Source organism: Gamsiella multidivaricata (genome assembly GCF_025024155.1).
Source record: "Gamsiella multidivaricata strain RSA 2152 chromosome Unknown BC939scaffold_46, whole genome shotgun sequence".
Lineage (NCBI taxonomy): Eukaryota > Fungi > Mortierellomycota > Mortierellomycetes > Mortierellales > Mortierellaceae > Gamsiella > Gamsiella multidivaricata.
In genome coordinates, this window is record NW_026251754.1 from 163,271 (window position 1) to 178,881 (window position 15,611).

The 15,611-nt window shown below is 48.8% G+C and overlaps 4 protein-coding genes across 4 annotated transcripts; 1 reads left to right on the top strand and 3 right to left on the bottom strand.

The window, feature by feature from the left end:
- Window positions 1-404: 404 nt before the first annotated feature.
- Window positions 405-1,360, top strand: BC939DRAFT_456118 (Alpha/Beta hydrolase protein). Its single transcript, XM_051556287.1, has one exon. The coding sequence runs from the start codon at window positions 448-450 to the stop codon at window positions 1,333-1,335; it is 888 nt and encodes a 295-aa protein (XP_051410694.1). The 5' UTR covers window positions 405-447; the 3' UTR covers window positions 1,336-1,360.
- Window positions 1,361-3,542: 2,182 nt separating this feature from the next.
- BC939DRAFT_504516 (uncharacterized protein) lies at window positions 3,543-5,714 on the bottom strand (the record flags this gene model as incomplete). The annotated part of the gene is made up of 7 exons (XM_051560539.1): window positions 3,543-3,928; window positions 4,027-4,072; window positions 4,219-4,310; window positions 4,409-4,493; window positions 4,849-5,042; window positions 5,182-5,294; window positions 5,401-5,714. The coding sequence occupies 7 exons, from the start codon at window positions 5,712-5,714 to the stop codon at window positions 3,543-3,545; spliced, it is 1,230 nt and encodes a 409-aa protein (XP_051410695.1).
- Window positions 5,715-6,322: 608 nt separating this feature from the next.
- On the bottom strand, window positions 6,323-7,012 carry BC939DRAFT_385938 (uncharacterized protein; the record flags this gene model as incomplete). The annotated part of the gene is made up of 1 exon (XM_051551814.1): window positions 6,323-7,012. A coding segment is annotated over one exon (690 nt), but the record flags the coding sequence as incomplete, so codon positions are not given.
- Window positions 7,013-13,468: 6,456 nt separating this feature from the next.
- Window positions 13,469-14,979, bottom strand: BC939DRAFT_530144 (uncharacterized protein; the record flags this gene model as incomplete). The annotated part of the gene is made up of 1 exon (XM_051561553.1): window positions 13,469-14,979. One exon carries the CDS (start codon window positions 14,974-14,976, stop codon window positions 13,642-13,644), a length of 1,335 nt encoding a protein of 444 aa, XP_051410697.1. The 3' UTR covers window positions 13,469-13,641.
- Window positions 14,980-15,611: the final 632 nt, after the last annotated feature.

The window sequence follows — 15,611 nt, forward strand, 5'->3', positions numbered from 1 at the left end:
CCTAGCGGAGATTTGGTCTTTATGGGCCGTAACGACCATCAAGTCAAGATCCGCGGCTTCCGCATTGAGCTTGGTGAGATCGAGGCCCGGCTTAAGGAGTATCCAACGGTGAGCGACGCAGTTGTGCTCGCACTTGGTGAAGGCGTGGACAAGCGATTGGTTGCCTATGTCGTCTCAAAGCCCCAGAACGGCCTTGTGCTTGCATTACATGCGCATCTCGCCACCAACCTGGCCGCGTACATGATTCCCTCTGCCTTTGTTCGATTGGATGCGTTCCCATTGACGCCCAACGACAAACTCGACCGCCAGGCTCTTCCGGAACCAAGCAGCGATGCATTTGTCGTTCAGGAATATGAGGCACCTGAGGGTGAGATTGAAACGGCGCTGGCTGCCATCTGGGCCGAGCTGCTCAAGGTCGACAGAGTCGGCCGTCATGACAACTTCTTCATGCTTGGCGGGCACTCGCTGTTGGCTGTGAGGTTGATCAGCCAAATCCGCTCAAGACTGGGATTCGGCCTCGAGTTGCGGACAGTGTTCGAGGCTCTTACGCTTGAGAAGTTGGCACGGAAACTACAGCAACAGGATAGCACTCAAGGAGACGCATTCAGCGTTTTGCTGCCACTCAACCCAAGCGGCAGTCGCTCGCCTTTGTTCTGTATCCATCCTGTATTGGGACTAAGCTGGAGCTTTATCGGCCTAGCGAAGCATTTGCATGCGGATCAGCCTCTGTATGGTATTCAAGCACGCGGGCTCGATGGAAAAGAGCAACCGGCATCGACACTGGAGGCCATGACAAGAGACTACATTGACCAAATCCGCCTCGTTCAGCCGCAAGGGCCTTATAATCTATTGGGCTGGTCTTTCGGCGGTACCGTCGCTCATAGCATGGCTGTTCAACTTGAGGCACAGGGCCATAAAGTTGGCTTGCTCGCTTTGATGGACACAACAGCAGATTACTCCGTCCTCTCTGAGGACTTGGACGACGGTCAGGATGAAGATTCATACGCTGATCTTCTTTCTCGATTCAGTAATAAGGATGCACCCGAAGATGGGCGTGCTCTACTGGAAAAGGCGCGACATATCGTCAGGAACAATATCCAGCTTGCCAAGGAATACTCACCCTCTGTCTATAGTGGCGACTTACTCTACTTCAGTGCTACGGTTCGTGCGGCTGACGACGAGACTCATGCAGCAGATCCGGCCGGTTGGGCGCCTTTGGCTCTTGGCAAGGTCGAGGTGCATAAGGTCAACTGCGCGCATCTTGAGATGGACCAGCCCGAGCCGATAGCAGAGATCGGACGCGTCATTTACTCGAAGCTTGAGGAATTGCAGTAGTGATAGATAATCAATGCTTTAGTAGACAATCAATTGAAATAAATAGGAAATTTAGTCATTATCAAGGAGATGGAGTATGAAAAGAGCGAGCATTCGTCATTGTTGGTAGCAAAACGATGGAAGTTGCGTGTTTCGTAAGTGCAGCAGTGGTGCGCAAGGGCTATAAAAGGCATACACCAAAGGGGGCCTCTTGATGGACGCATATCGGTTTCTAATATCTCTAAGCTACAGGTGCATTCAGACAGATTATCTGCCGACGATGTGATCCACAACCATCATTGTCGTCCATAGATCTATTACCAGGCAGTTCACGACCACCCTCACTGTATCACCCAGAATGCGCAAGAGGTTCACAATTGCAACCCGAACCAGAAGTGACCCCAGTCCACTCTGAGAGCAATGTCAAGAGGACCAAGCGCTGTCTGAATTACTGTCGTCCGTCCCGTCTGGAGGACATCGAGTGAGCCTATTGATATTCTATATGCGTGGCTGGGTTGGATGGTATTGCGCTTGGAGATAGTTCTTTTACAGTTGTATGGAGTAAGGAAACTCCCAATCTGAATGCTCGAATAATTTGTGTTCCACACTGAATACAAGGGTCTAACGCACAACTACGCACACTGTAGCGAGTGATCAGCACAACGGTCTTCTTGTTCAACTGGAACCATAATTCATTATTGATATATCTAAGCAAAAGGGTACCTGTAGCGAGTGATCAGCACAACGGTCTTCTTGTTCAACTGGAACAAGGAACAAAAGATCGCTGGCTTCGATCCTCCTTTTATACAGGCACAACCCCAAAACCTAATATCAAATCCTGCGTACCCTCGGTGGCTGCTGGCCAACAACACCAACAATGGGTTCTAAAAATTAAGTTTAGCGAGGCTTGAATGTGTAAAATACAGCAAACCTTATTTGACATTCGCACACGACCAAGTAACGAGATAAGAGAGATTTTTTACGTCAGGGGAGTCGTTTTGAGTATGTCCCCCTCTATGACTGGTTCCTCAATTTAACAAGGGTGCGATACACAAAGGATGCCAATGGAAAGTATGGACAAGACCTCTGGAACCTGACGGAGAAGACGATTTCTATAGAGAACATTACAACCGAATGTTTTATATGTAATAAAACTATTTTCCCATAATTCATAGGCGGCTATTTGGGTCCAGCCTAAATTCGCTGCATTGAGCATATCTTTCATATTTCAATCGTGATTTTTGTAAACAGAAGGGGCAATGACAAATGCATGCGGCGCCATTCTTCAGCAGTCAGAGTAGTGCGTCTTAGCGGGCACAAGGTATATGGACAAGAGCGCGATGTTATGGCAATGGTGGTAGGATGGAACTTGGGCCATTGTTCCTTAAAGCCAACGAGCAGGAATTGCATTCGACGCCCAGCACTATGTTGCACACAGGTTGCCTTAAACAACACGCATGTATCTCTTCACTGTCCTCGAATGCATGCTCTTCCAATATGTTCAAAAGAAACTCTCATATATATCCTTTTAGCTTTAACAGGACTCTGGAGATTGCCTGATCTTGGATCTTGGATGACAAATACAGTGCTTGAGACAGGAAAATGAACAGATTAGAGATAAAAGTAAGCGAACTTAACATGCCTCACAACGGCCTAAACTCAATTCACGGTCCTTACTAGTAGGCGAACAATTCAACGCATACTGTATTTTGCTTCAGTATGATAGAGGAGCCGACATTGGAGACTCAAAAAGCAACATCTCTATGGATAATTGATTACTAAAAGCCAACGCAGCATGTTAATTGGATAGTGTGGTATGCCAACCTATCTTTCGGCGCTGTAGAGGAGATGAGGACCAATGGAAAACAAGCATCCCATTTCAAGTAAAATAGCTTTGGCGTTCCTCCGGATCTGGAGTACTTCTCTTTTCCTCTCATTCCTTATCCCTTATTCTATGAGCTGCTTGTTGCTTTTCTAGCTATTGAGAATGTGTGGTAGTTTTGTACTCGCCATATTGTGAACCTCTGTTCTCTCCCACCGGTATGCCTCATACGCCGTTGCATAGTCTCCACAGCCACTTAATGTTTGGAGTGTTGAAGTGAATAAAATTAGACAGCTCCAAAGTACCGAAGCACCTTTTTATCTTTCCACGCAAAAATATGACGATGAAACGAAGATTGAGAATGGGAATCTGGAAATAGGGAACGAGATTTATTTATCTTATTCCATTATTGCACCTCTTCAAGTTTCTTGACCAGCGCTTCTACCGCCTTCTGCAGCTGTGCTACTTGTCGCTCCATAGTTTGCTCGCGTTTAAGTTGCCCGCTCTGGAACTGATTCTGCTCCACCACCAGCTGTCTCATCTGGTTCTTGATCTTCTGTATAATATTTCCAGCCGCTGATCTGCCTGCAGTCACTGCATTATCTCTACTTTCGTCCCTTGGCAAGCTAGCCTCAGAACTAACATCGACTATGCCATTCCTAATATGGCTATTGCTCATTTCAGTTCCATTCACAACATCCTGTTGCCTCGCTATCCTTACTCGATCGTCAGAGTCCGAATCGACATTGTCAGAGCCTGAATCGCTAGCGTCCGAATCGCTGGCGTCCGCATCTATTGAGATATTTAGTCAAGTAAGAGAGATCATTGGCCAGTAAGTACTATCGATTTGAGATATATGCTTATTCGTCGGCAGTTATAAAAGAACTTACTTCGTCCAAGTGTGAGCATGTGCCGATGATACAAACGTTCAAGAACCTGTTCAGATATTTGTCGCACGGATCCATCTCCGGTCAAATGTTCTTATTCTGCGATGTATCATCTGAAACTTCTTTGCGGCCTTCGTGGTTATCTTCAGCGACAGTCGCCTCAGGATATATTTGTCTTCCAGCCTTTCTGTCTACTTTCTTCATTGTCTTCCAATACTTCTTGACCTGATCAGTAGTGGCAGTATAGTATATTTCCTTAGGAAACCATTTGCGACTCTGATGGAAACCTATAGATGTAACGTCGAGCGGAATGGTGCGCGTTAAAAATATGTCTCCAGTAGAGGTGTACTAGTTCGATAAAAGAGCGGCTGCAACATATCATTACCTGGAATGTGGTACGCCATATTCTCAGCTCTTTCAACATAAGGGAGACGATTCTCAAGCCAGATAAGACGCCATGTTCCGTCGGCCTTATTGAATCCAAGTGAAATGATGTATTACGGTTAGAGCACTTGTTTTTCAGACAATAAGATAATCGCTCAGATACTGGGGTGCTTGCAGAAGCAAAAATCAGAATCCGTCTTACTAATATGAACATTGAGCATCAATATTACAGTGAAGAAGAAGTAAACCATGACCATGATGTGCAATTGCCAGCCAATCTCTTTCCCTATTTCCGTCGTTATTGGGCCATATCTACCATCCTGATAAATTTTGCATTAAAATAGAGTATTATACCGCAGTTGTGCCAATTTCAAATTGTTCTATATGTGAAGAGTAGTCCTTGTGCAATTACCATGATGAAGTAAACCGAGGCGACGGTACCAAGAAGTTTTCTGGAAAGGAGGTTGGCGAGACTATGCACCCCTTGCTGGCACATCCTCGCAGTATACATTGAATCGCGAGCGAGTAGAAGACAATGCCGACTGCAAATATGACAAAGAACACTTGAATCTCGATCATGACCCTGATTACGATGGCAACGTATTTACACACTTCCTCATTGACTCGCAATTCAGCTAACTATGAAGCATCAATGTGGCGGAGAAATATAGATCAGTAAATATGTGTGAATCGTTTAAGCAATGAGCAAACTAAAGAAGGGATCATATAGAGAAAAATCATACCAAGTGAAGAAAAATAAAATAATCGAGAAACTCAGGCCCCAAGTAGCTCCATTAGAGCTCTCATGGATAATATTCGCCAGTTGGTTTGAGCTCGTGGCCATCGGGGTAGGAAACGCCATTAGGTCGAGCCAATTATACGGCGTCCTGCAGAAAAAAAAAAAAAAAAAAAAAAAAAGTAACATTGAAAGCCAAAGCAGGTATTGAGCTTAGCAGCAAAATCTGTAGCTGATATTGTGCGATACTCTAATACCTGAAGTAGCGGGGCAGTTTCCACTGTCTTTTCGAGGTTTGTTTTCTCCGCCTCCTGATTTCATCGACATCGACATCGTCATCGTTGTTGTCCATTTTCAAGTTTCCCATGAAATTTTTGAGGTTGAAAATATCTTTGGATTTCCAGCGCAAGATCAACTCCATAATCTTCCATCGTTGGGATTTCACGGATGAAGAGTCATTATCGCTCATATAATATATATCGCCCTCGCTTGGGAGATGACTCAAAGTCGCTTGGAGATGATCAGGATCCTGCAAGCTTTTGCGTTGATGCTCGACGAAACTCTCCCGCATTTGAAGAATCTCAAGCCAAAAGAATCAAAGACTGAGAACGATGATTGCGATAAACACACCGAACAAAGAGTCCGGATCCTTAGAATAAACTTGTATGAATGCTGCAACCAGGATCAGCACGTAGTAGGAACATTCAGCGGAGAACCGGACAAGCCAAAGAGCAAAGCCGAACGTGTTCCTGGAAGCATTGGATCAGGTGGGATGTTCAGTATTTCGTTTTCATTTTTTCCGTTCATCTGCGTTCATTTATGGCATTTTTACCATTTGTGTATCAGCGTAGCCGAATAGTATGAAGGCTTAAGCATATTATCCGACTACGGCGAGAACTCCATATGTGTAATCTTCTTTTATTGTAGATTGCTCGAAACCTCCAGAAAATAAACTAAAATGAACTTTAGATCTCGGTCGGAGCCCTACTGGACCTGCATCTTCGACTCGTGAGCGGACAACGAAGAAGGCCTTGGGCGGGTGATGGGCGGGACATATGGAGTCCTCGCCGTAGTCGGATAATATGCTTAAACCTTCATATTATTCGGCTACGCTGATACATTATCCATCCTGTGGCGAGGATTCCATATGTGGCTCCAGAGAACAAAAAGAAACTAGGGGAGGACAGCCGTCGTAAAGTTGGTAGAGGTGGTGCCACTCAACCTATAGAAGCTGTCGAACATGACGGACGACGACCAATTGACTTGGACCAGGATGTCGTCCTTGGGTGCACCGTTCGTGAACGCGGCTGAGGCACCGATGGCCCGCGCTCGAGGACGGGAAGAGGAGGCAGGCCGCTCGGGTATATCGGTAATCGCGTTGATATGCTTGTTGATCGTATCGGGTCCAACGGCCTTGGAGACGTTGCGTCTGTCGCGCACCAGAGGGCGGATGAGCACCTCAGAGTCCTTGTGGTGCGGCATTAGGTCCTCCTCTGATGGCAGGCGAGAAATGTACTCTTGCAGTGTCGTTACCGGGCAAAGGGCTGCGTTGGTATGCGCCTGTATGGTTGTGAACTTGCGGATCCGTCCATGACGTCGCTTCTCTTTGGGCAAGGCCACGGGGAGGATTGCCACTTGTGAGGTGACTCGAAAGTGCGCGTGAGCGATGTCGATGCAGGCTATGTCGTCTCCGCGGAACATGCCCACCACAGCCAGTAACCAGCAGAGCTTGCGTGTGATCTGCTCCAAAGACAACCGTGCGTTCGCTGGCAGGACTTCCAAATAGCGGACCGCCGGGGTAAGGTCAAGGTCGAGTGCCTTGAAGTCGGTGATAGTGCGGGTCTGAAGCATCCTCATCGAGCTCCGAAACAGCTCTGTCTGGAAAGCTGACTGGTCCTCGTAGAGCTGGATAATCTGCGATTTGTAGGTGGTCGTTGTCGACTCTGACCATTTGTCCAATGCAACCCCCGAGACCAAAAAGTTGAGGAGGCTGGCAGTGTTGGGAGTGAGAGGGTCTATGTCCCGCGTCAGTGCCCAGCGTATGTACTGGAGCTGGGATCCCGCTCGTTGCGCCAAAGTACGTTTGTGAGCCTTGTTGTTGTTCCACATGGCGATAACCGAGTCGTTTGCGCCCATTCGCATCAACGCTTTCCGCTTATATTCCATGCAGTAAGCGACCACATCGGATTTTTCTGTAGAATACCCGGTGCGTTTCTCGGTGCTGGTGTCACTGATTCCCTCGGAATCGGAGTGGGTGCTGCGGTCGACATGGCCCGTATCGTCGGGAACCAGAGTGCCGACGTCCAGAAAGGGGTGATGACTGTCGCATCCACCTTCTCCTGTCAGACCTTCTCCTGTCGGACCTTCTGTAGCACTGCTGGAACGAAGTTCCATGGAGGGCAACAATAGACGCATCCCAGGCGTTTCCAAGGTTGTTGCAGGGCGTCCCAGGCAACTGCTCTCCTGCATGGTTTCCACGACACGAAGTGTGGTAGGCGGTGGTTTTGTTCCGACGCAAACAAGTCCACCCTGTGTGGTCCCCACTTCCGATCCATCCGTGAGAAGAAGTCGGGGCTGATCGACCATTCCAACTGAGCCGCGAGCTGGCAAGATGGCGCATCGGCTGGGTTGAATGCAGATGGGATGTACGTGGTCTTGAGGCGCGTTCCCATCCTGAGGCATCTGTACCGGAGCTTCATTGCCCAGTAAAGCAACTCTGGTGATCAGATGCCCCCGAAGCGATTGATGTATGTAGTAGTCGATGTATTGTCGCATACTATGCTCAGCGTCCTGCCCCTGCATTCCTGGAGATCCGCTGCCATGTATACCGTGAGGAGCTCCTTGACATTGATGTGAAGACGTCGCTGATGCGTCGACCACGATCCTGACCAAGAGCGGCTCCCGATCACAGTGCCCCATCCTGTCTCCGATGAGTTCGTGTAAACGTCCATCGCTGTCGGGGGTGGGATCCAGCATTGTCCATTCCATGTCTGGAGGCTCGTCCTCCACCAGAGAAGGTCCTCCTTTGCCTCCAGCGTGAGATCCACTTTGTCGGTCCATTGCTTGCCCGCCGTCAGGGAATTGTTCTTCAACTGGAGCAGATGTTGGGAACGCAGCTGTGCTGGGAATATTGCTGCGGTTATCGTGTTCGTCTTGCTGATGAAGGATGAGAACTGCCTCATCGTCGCTGCTCCCTTGTTGATCATCCTGGACGCCTCTCTCCGGACATCTCTGATTTTGTCCCCGGGAACCGACAGCGACATGTCCTTCGTGTCGATGATGAAGCCTAGGTGCTGTATTCTCTGCGTTGGGGTGAGGTGCGATTTCGACAACTTGATCAGGAACCCCAGCTCCTGTAGCTTGGCCTGCACCAGTGCCGTGTCCCTGACCGCTTGATCCTTCGACAAGGCTGCGATCAGGAGATCGTCGAGATATGCAAAGATCCGGATCCCCTTCGCTCGCGCCCAGCGTAGCAGAGACGTAAATGGAAAGGAATAAAGATGGGGATCTATTTAGCTAAATGGTGCGAGCTAGGACTATATTCCTTTGGGAATGACTGGGGTAGTTGCAAGGAGTTCGCATATTGTGATGTCCGAGGAGGTGAGGAGTCGTGACAATGAAGTCCACCCCTCTGGAGTCGTTGTATGCCAATAGTCGCTGATCAGGCCTCCGTTGTACCTTTATAATGCCGTTTCACGAGGGTGGGCCGATGTCGGATGCTCAATGAGACGATCGGTAATCGGGGAAGCGCTGCGGGGCAAGTACAATGTCTAAATAAGAGCGATTGATGGTGCAAAGGTGGCGAATGATCAGGATCGGCATTCCTTGTTGATTGTATCTCGTTGCATGGGTTACTGACGGTGGTAGTCAGTACCTGTCGTTGATGCGGTGTTATCCGGACAATCTGAACGAATACAATGTGTGATACAAATGATTTAGGTGGAAAGAAGACTTTGGCTCAGGTACCAGACCGTTTATTCTTTTATTCTGGGGGCGGTGCTCTTCCCCGTGATCTAATATTAACTTTGCAAGAACAACCAACTGATTCTCATTTACTACACCACAGTAGGACCTTTGTGAACACAAGCGGCGCCATTGACAGACCGAATGGGAGTACTTTGAACTGATAGTTCTTGCCCCGCCATCGGAACTGCAAATACTTGCCCGAGTCGGGGTGAATCAACACATGATGAAAGGCATCTTGCAAGTCGAGCGATGTCAGGTAATCATTCTTTTCTATTGCCGATGTTACTACCCCTAGAGTCTCCATCTTGAAGTGTCGAGATGCTATGTACGCGTTCAGTGGTCGGAGGTTGAGCACTGGACGCAGGTCGCCTGTCTTCTTGGGGATACAAAAGAGACGACTTGAAAATCCTGGTGATGTCGCTAATTCGATAGATTCCTTGGTCAGCAAAGCGGACACCTCCTGGTCGATGGCATCCATGTCTTCCTTCGCCAATACCGGGTCGTGTTTGGGGAAGGATGCTGTCGGAGGGTTCCTGATAAAAGGTATCCTGTAGCCTTCTCTGATGATACCTTTTACCTCCCGATCCAGCGAAAGTCCTAGCCAGGCGGACGCATGTCGCTGGATGCGCCCCCCTACTGTCGGTCGGAGGGCTCCCGGCTGCTGCTGCGTCCGTGGTAGCAGTTGTCCCTCCTGGTGTCTTTTCCTTTGACCCTGTGAAAAGAAGACCGTTGGCGGCCGCGATCACTGTCGTCATCGCTTTGGTAGGCGGAACTCTTGCGATCGTCGTGACCGTGTCTGTCGGAGTTATTGCCTTTGCCGTGGCATCTGCGGGGCCGTTGCTGTTGATGGTCCTGATTTCCCGATTTGCCTCGACGGCCGTTGTTGCTGTTGGCGTTGTTGGTCTTCGGGGGAGCAAATGCTGCAGCCAGGGCCTTGGCTGTCTTGATCTCCTCGTTGAAACTGTGGGGACCAATGAGCGTGTTTGAGTTGTCTGAAGCCGGGATCCCCTTGTCCTTGCTGTGGTGTAGTGGCTCTATATCAGGTAAAAGTACTAGCTGTGAATATGTTGCTCAATAAAAGTCTCTTCTGCTTTACGAAGACTCTACATAATAATTATCTTACGGTGTATGGATAAAGCTCCAGATGTGGGGGCACTGGTAAGAGATCTTTAAACGGTGAGGATAATAAAGACAATAAAACTATTTACGAGAATAGGAAAGGCGATAACACGCTCGGGTTAGGGATCTGCAAGGTCAAAGGGACTCTGTCTTGACTCCTGTGTCCAGACGGCGACATCGAGGGGTACTGTTCTTGATCCTCCGCTCTTGTTCGTTATGAGACCATGATCGTTACCTGACGTGGGGCAGGCAGGTAGTATGAGCGGACTCGCAGGAACACTTGGGGGGCACTAGAGGTGCAGTAGTTCAGACGCACGGGTCCCGTCTCTACTCTTGCTGGGCGATATGCTATGAAGGCCAGCTGTGGCAGAGTATACCAGTCGAAGGGTACAGTGTGTTGGGACAGGGATGCGTGGAGCGACTTGGAGTGTCGTGCGGGGGCAAGTGTTGAGCAAAGTATAGTGAGGAAACAGACCAGGAATCATTTGGTCCTGTCGTTCTGTGATATTTATTGACCAAAGAAAATCTCTATAAATGCAAACCATATTGACTCTTGTCTAAATGCATGTCCTTCTAATTGCACATCCTGTAACTGCACGTGCGGCACGTGCCTGGTATGATCGTATGAGTGTCTTTTTTTTTTTTTTTTTTTTTATTGACGCCAGATCCCCCCAGGCGTGCAGGCGTGCCACAGGCTGCATTGTCCAAGCCTCGGCTTGGACTGTCAGCCGGCCGATAGTTACCTAAAGATAGCTATCAAGAGGCCCCCACTAAACTAATGTAAAATGAGGAACCAAATACCTATGGTGCACATTCTGAGTCGTATGGTTTCTAATACTTGAGCCGGGGCCCAAAACCGCTACGCAACCTGTCGGGTCCGATGGGTCCTCTCCTAGTCAAGATCACGGGCCAATATGAATTTTATCCTCCTTCCTCTCTCCATCTCGTTCAACACCACCTTTCCCTGGAGATGGTCCACCAAGCGGCTGTCTGCTCTCCTCCTCGCCGCTGTCGTAACCTCCTCTTGGGGCTGTTGTCTCACAAAGCCCTGGGTCTCACCTCCTACCTGGACCCCGGCTTTCTTCATCCTCGTGCATATGCCCTCGGACTTTTCCCATGCCACTGTGGCACTACATCGCTCCTTCCATAACTCCTCTCGGCCAAAAGCCTCAACTCGTTCTACAAAACGTCCAACCAGGTAAGCCGCGATGCTCTTCGACGTCTTCAAGAGTAGCGCCCAATCCGTTGTCAGGAACTTTGGTATGAGCCCGTGATATATGTCTGTCGTTGTCCATAGCCTGGTAGGCGGTGCTGCCTGCTGTACGTTTTCTTGACTGCTCACTCCTTCTCCTTCTTCCTCATGGACATTCTCTCTGTCCTCGCCACCATTGTCCCTGTCTCGCCGCTCCTCCAGCAGCCTTATCCAGTCATCATCCCGCGTATCCACCATCGTTTCCACTCCCCGGATATCACGCAGACTCCACCAAAGGGTGTCTAACTCGCACGGGGTAAAACTCGGTTCGGTGCGTGTGAATTGTCGACCATCCTTGATTGCCTCCTCCATGTCGCACAACCACTTTTTCCTCGCCTTATCTACCAAGGTGCGTCCAAGACTTAGAACCCCATCAAGTGTCTTTCTCCATTCTTCCTGTCGTCTGTTCTGTGTGACTCTGCAGACCCAGAGGTGCTGGGTATCCTCCACCATGGTAAGGCACACTTGGCATCTGTCTGTGGTATACAGATTCGGCTTCCACCTGTGCATGTACTGCATGGTTGGCAGCATACCATGGATTTTCTTGAGTATGATCGTATGAGTGTCCTGTACCTATTCCTCCCATCGTATCATATCAGGTGTTGTGTCCGTTCCTTGTACCTGGATACCCCGTCTATATTCCATGTGGGTTTACCACACCACACTTGCGTAAGTTTTCTGTGCGAACTGTCGTGATCTTGCTCGCCAGCAACTCCAATTGCTCACGCATGTGGTTAGCAATACTGACGAACAACTCCTCGCTCTCCTCTGGAATGTCGCCAGCTGAGAGGACCTGGTGGAGGAGATGGTCGATAGGGCGCGTAAGATGAGAGATGTCGCATTGAATCCTGGAAAGCTAACTGTCGTGAGCCTTGAAAGTGGAAGAGCATTGTACGACCGAGGGTAGGACAGGAGGGTCGTAGGTAACCCGCGTGTTCTTGGGATAATGGCGTAACCCGTTATTCCAGTCGTCGTTCGATACTGTCCTGCGGAAGAAGGCGTGGGGATCAGCCGGCCATATTACAGGGCAGCGCTCGCGTTCACTCTCTGAGGGTGTATGCAGCTCAGTGACGACTGGGGGAGCGATCTGTTCATCTCGCTCCGGAGGATCCTGGTCAAGGATCGCTGAATCCAGGACCTCACGAAGCGTGGATCGCATAATTGATTTAAAATCACCGCTTTGGATAAGGGATGCAAGGGCGTCAGGGGTAGAGGAAGTCGAAGAGGACATAAGTGATACTGCTTTAGGTGCGGATGAGTGTTCCGAGCGAACGAAAAGAAGATGCAGGTCCAGTAGGGTTCCGAACGAGATCAAAAGTTCATTTTAGTTTATTTATGGCAGGATTGTTAAGGATATTCAAACCATAATATCGAGGCCGGACAACATATATGTCGCGTTTGAGGTTGAATTGAAGCCGTATAAGTTGATATGCTCTCCGTCACCATGTGTCTCCTGGAAGGGGATTGATCTCAATGAATTCGTCCTGAAATCCGTCTGATGGCTTTTCAATAGACCAAAGAAGGCTGACGGGAGCTACGTATACACCCTCCGTGAAGTATGCATTTAGCCTGCCAGGCTTGTCCGTAGCGTAATGAAACTGCAAGATTGGGTTTTTGCATCGATAGAGTTCGTGTTCTTCTGGGATCCAGAGCCAAGGTAGCGTTGGCGGACTGATAATGGCGTTGTTATTGACAATAAACTGTCTGGCGTAAGAAAATACGCGAATTCTCGGGCAACCCTCAAAGCTAAATCGGGGTGGAGAAATTCCAGCTCTGGCATGCACTCAAGTATGAAAAGAAGATATGCAATGGATTTGATAATGACTCGAATAGGCTCTACTGCGTCTGGCTTGGTCCTTGATTTTTCCAGTAGGATCCCCACCGGGTTTGAACCTTGTGCATTGTGGTGTATTCACCACATTGTGTTGCTTATACATATATAGCACCCTATTTTCTTTGGATTCACCACCACTCGGTGCCGGTTCTTTATGAAGCGCATAGTGCCTCTGAGACTTTCTCCTATATTCCTAATCCCCTATACTAGATGCATTTATAGCTATTCCCTAGTATATAAGGCACGATCTGCCACTATTAAAAGGGCATATCGTTTTTCACAGACTTATCGTTCCACATACTTCTCGCCGACAGCTCTACATATGCTTCATATCAAAATTATTGGATCAGGAATCTTGTAAAAACCAGATGTTGATTTTACGGAGTAACGACGTCTTTCGTCATCGTCGTAATGACTGATCTCAGCCGGCCTTATCCAGGTATACAATGTGTCAGCAGAGTTTCTGTAGGAGCCAGTGAAATCAACTTTTGCCAGGTTCGGGAACGACCTAGCGGGCGGAATATATTCGTGCCCAAAATAGTCGCCTGTGTGCTTGAACTCCAGTGCCTCCAACGCATCCGGTCCGTTTCTCATGAGCGTCAAAAGGACTTTAGTGTCGTGCTCGTATTGAAGATCGATCTTGAGGAACTTCAAAGGTTGGGAGATATGATCAAAGTGATAGACCTCGTATCCGCGCGGTTCTCCCGGCGTGCCGTCGTTATTCAATCGCAAATATCGCACTCCGGGACAGTGCTGTCCTATGGTCCTCATCAACAACTCGGCGGAATCTTCGGGGAAATCTGGTAGGGATAGATCCTCAAGGACTGGACAGCAGTGCCTCAGGAACGGGATCAAGGTAGCGTCGATCATATCTTTGGTATTGTAGTTGCAACTGTAGTCAAGCTTGGGCCCATAATGGAACTTGCGGAGGTTCGGTAAAGGCTTCCATGGCAGAACGAGAGTAGAGGAGTCGATCCGAGGAGGAGCACGCGGGCCCGTATCTATCTCGTCTTCAAAACAGTCCTCGATATGGAACGATTCCAGACTCGACGGGCAATTCGCCATTGCCAAAGCAAGTACCGCTGGATCAAACTTTACGCCCAAGTCTGGTGACTGATCTCCAAAGCTCACCCATTGGATTCCAAAGCAGAGCCTTAGCTCGGTCAAGTTCGAGAGCCCTTGAAGTGCCGAGAAGAGCGTCAAAGGAGAGAATATGATGCCAACTTTGGGGGCGTCGACTTCAAGGCAACTCTGTTCCTTCGGATTCTGCCTTGTCGCCAATAGAGCTAATTGGTTACGGAATTCTTGGTGAAACTCGTCCAAGCTCTCATGGAATTCAAACCCGCCTCCTTCATATGAAAGCCGTTTGATATTGACGCAGGAAGAAATGTCGGGCAACCAGGCAACATCGTCTTGGTAGATCGTCAGCGACTCAAGGCGATGTGCATGCTTGATTATCAAGGAACGTGTCTCGGGTGATGGGCCTGGGCGGATTTGATTATAGTTGTGGTTCGTAAGATGGAGAGATCGCCATTCGTAGGGTGCAAAGACGTTGTTCCAGTCCTTGCAGACTCCCTTGCAGCTGACAATGTCATTGAGGTCAAGGTTGTCGCAAATGGCGTCAACGATGATCGGGATGTCGAGAGGTGAAACGGAAGGCATGATAGGATGAAAGAAGGTTAGAAGGCGCTTGCGTCCTATATATATATGCTTAGGAAAAGGCTAGGGAAGTGTGAGTCAAACGTGAGTCATGTATAAGTCATCATCCTGACAGGCGCAGCATTTGAGCATTTGGTACAAACTATGGCAGGGAGCGGATGCATATCATTGTTTTTGTCGAGTACACGATATGATCGATTGACACTTTGTGATGTTTTATGTACCTCAGTGTGATTCAAGGAGACAAAAGATAGTTGTTGGTTATTATGCTCCCGGTAGGGGGCGTTTATAGCCACGACCTGGGGCTTGAAGTATTAGATAGCTCAGTAGTCTCATGAATAAAAAAGCGTCATCTGGAATTGCTGCTCGGGCCTTGATAGGAGGTCGTACAGCCCACTCGACTTTCAAAATCCCGTTCCAGATCATGTAAAGCTCAACGTGCAATAATTTTCCAGGTATGCCTCCCCGCGAGTTGCTGTTGAAGGGGGGCCAGCCCATCATTCTTCTTCGAAACTTGGGCGGCAAATACGGCCTCTACAATGGTACCCGTTTGATTGTTCGAGCACTCCGTCGGAGATACATCAGTGCAGAGATCTTTCACGGTGACTTCAAGGGACGAACGGTGCTTATTCCATGCA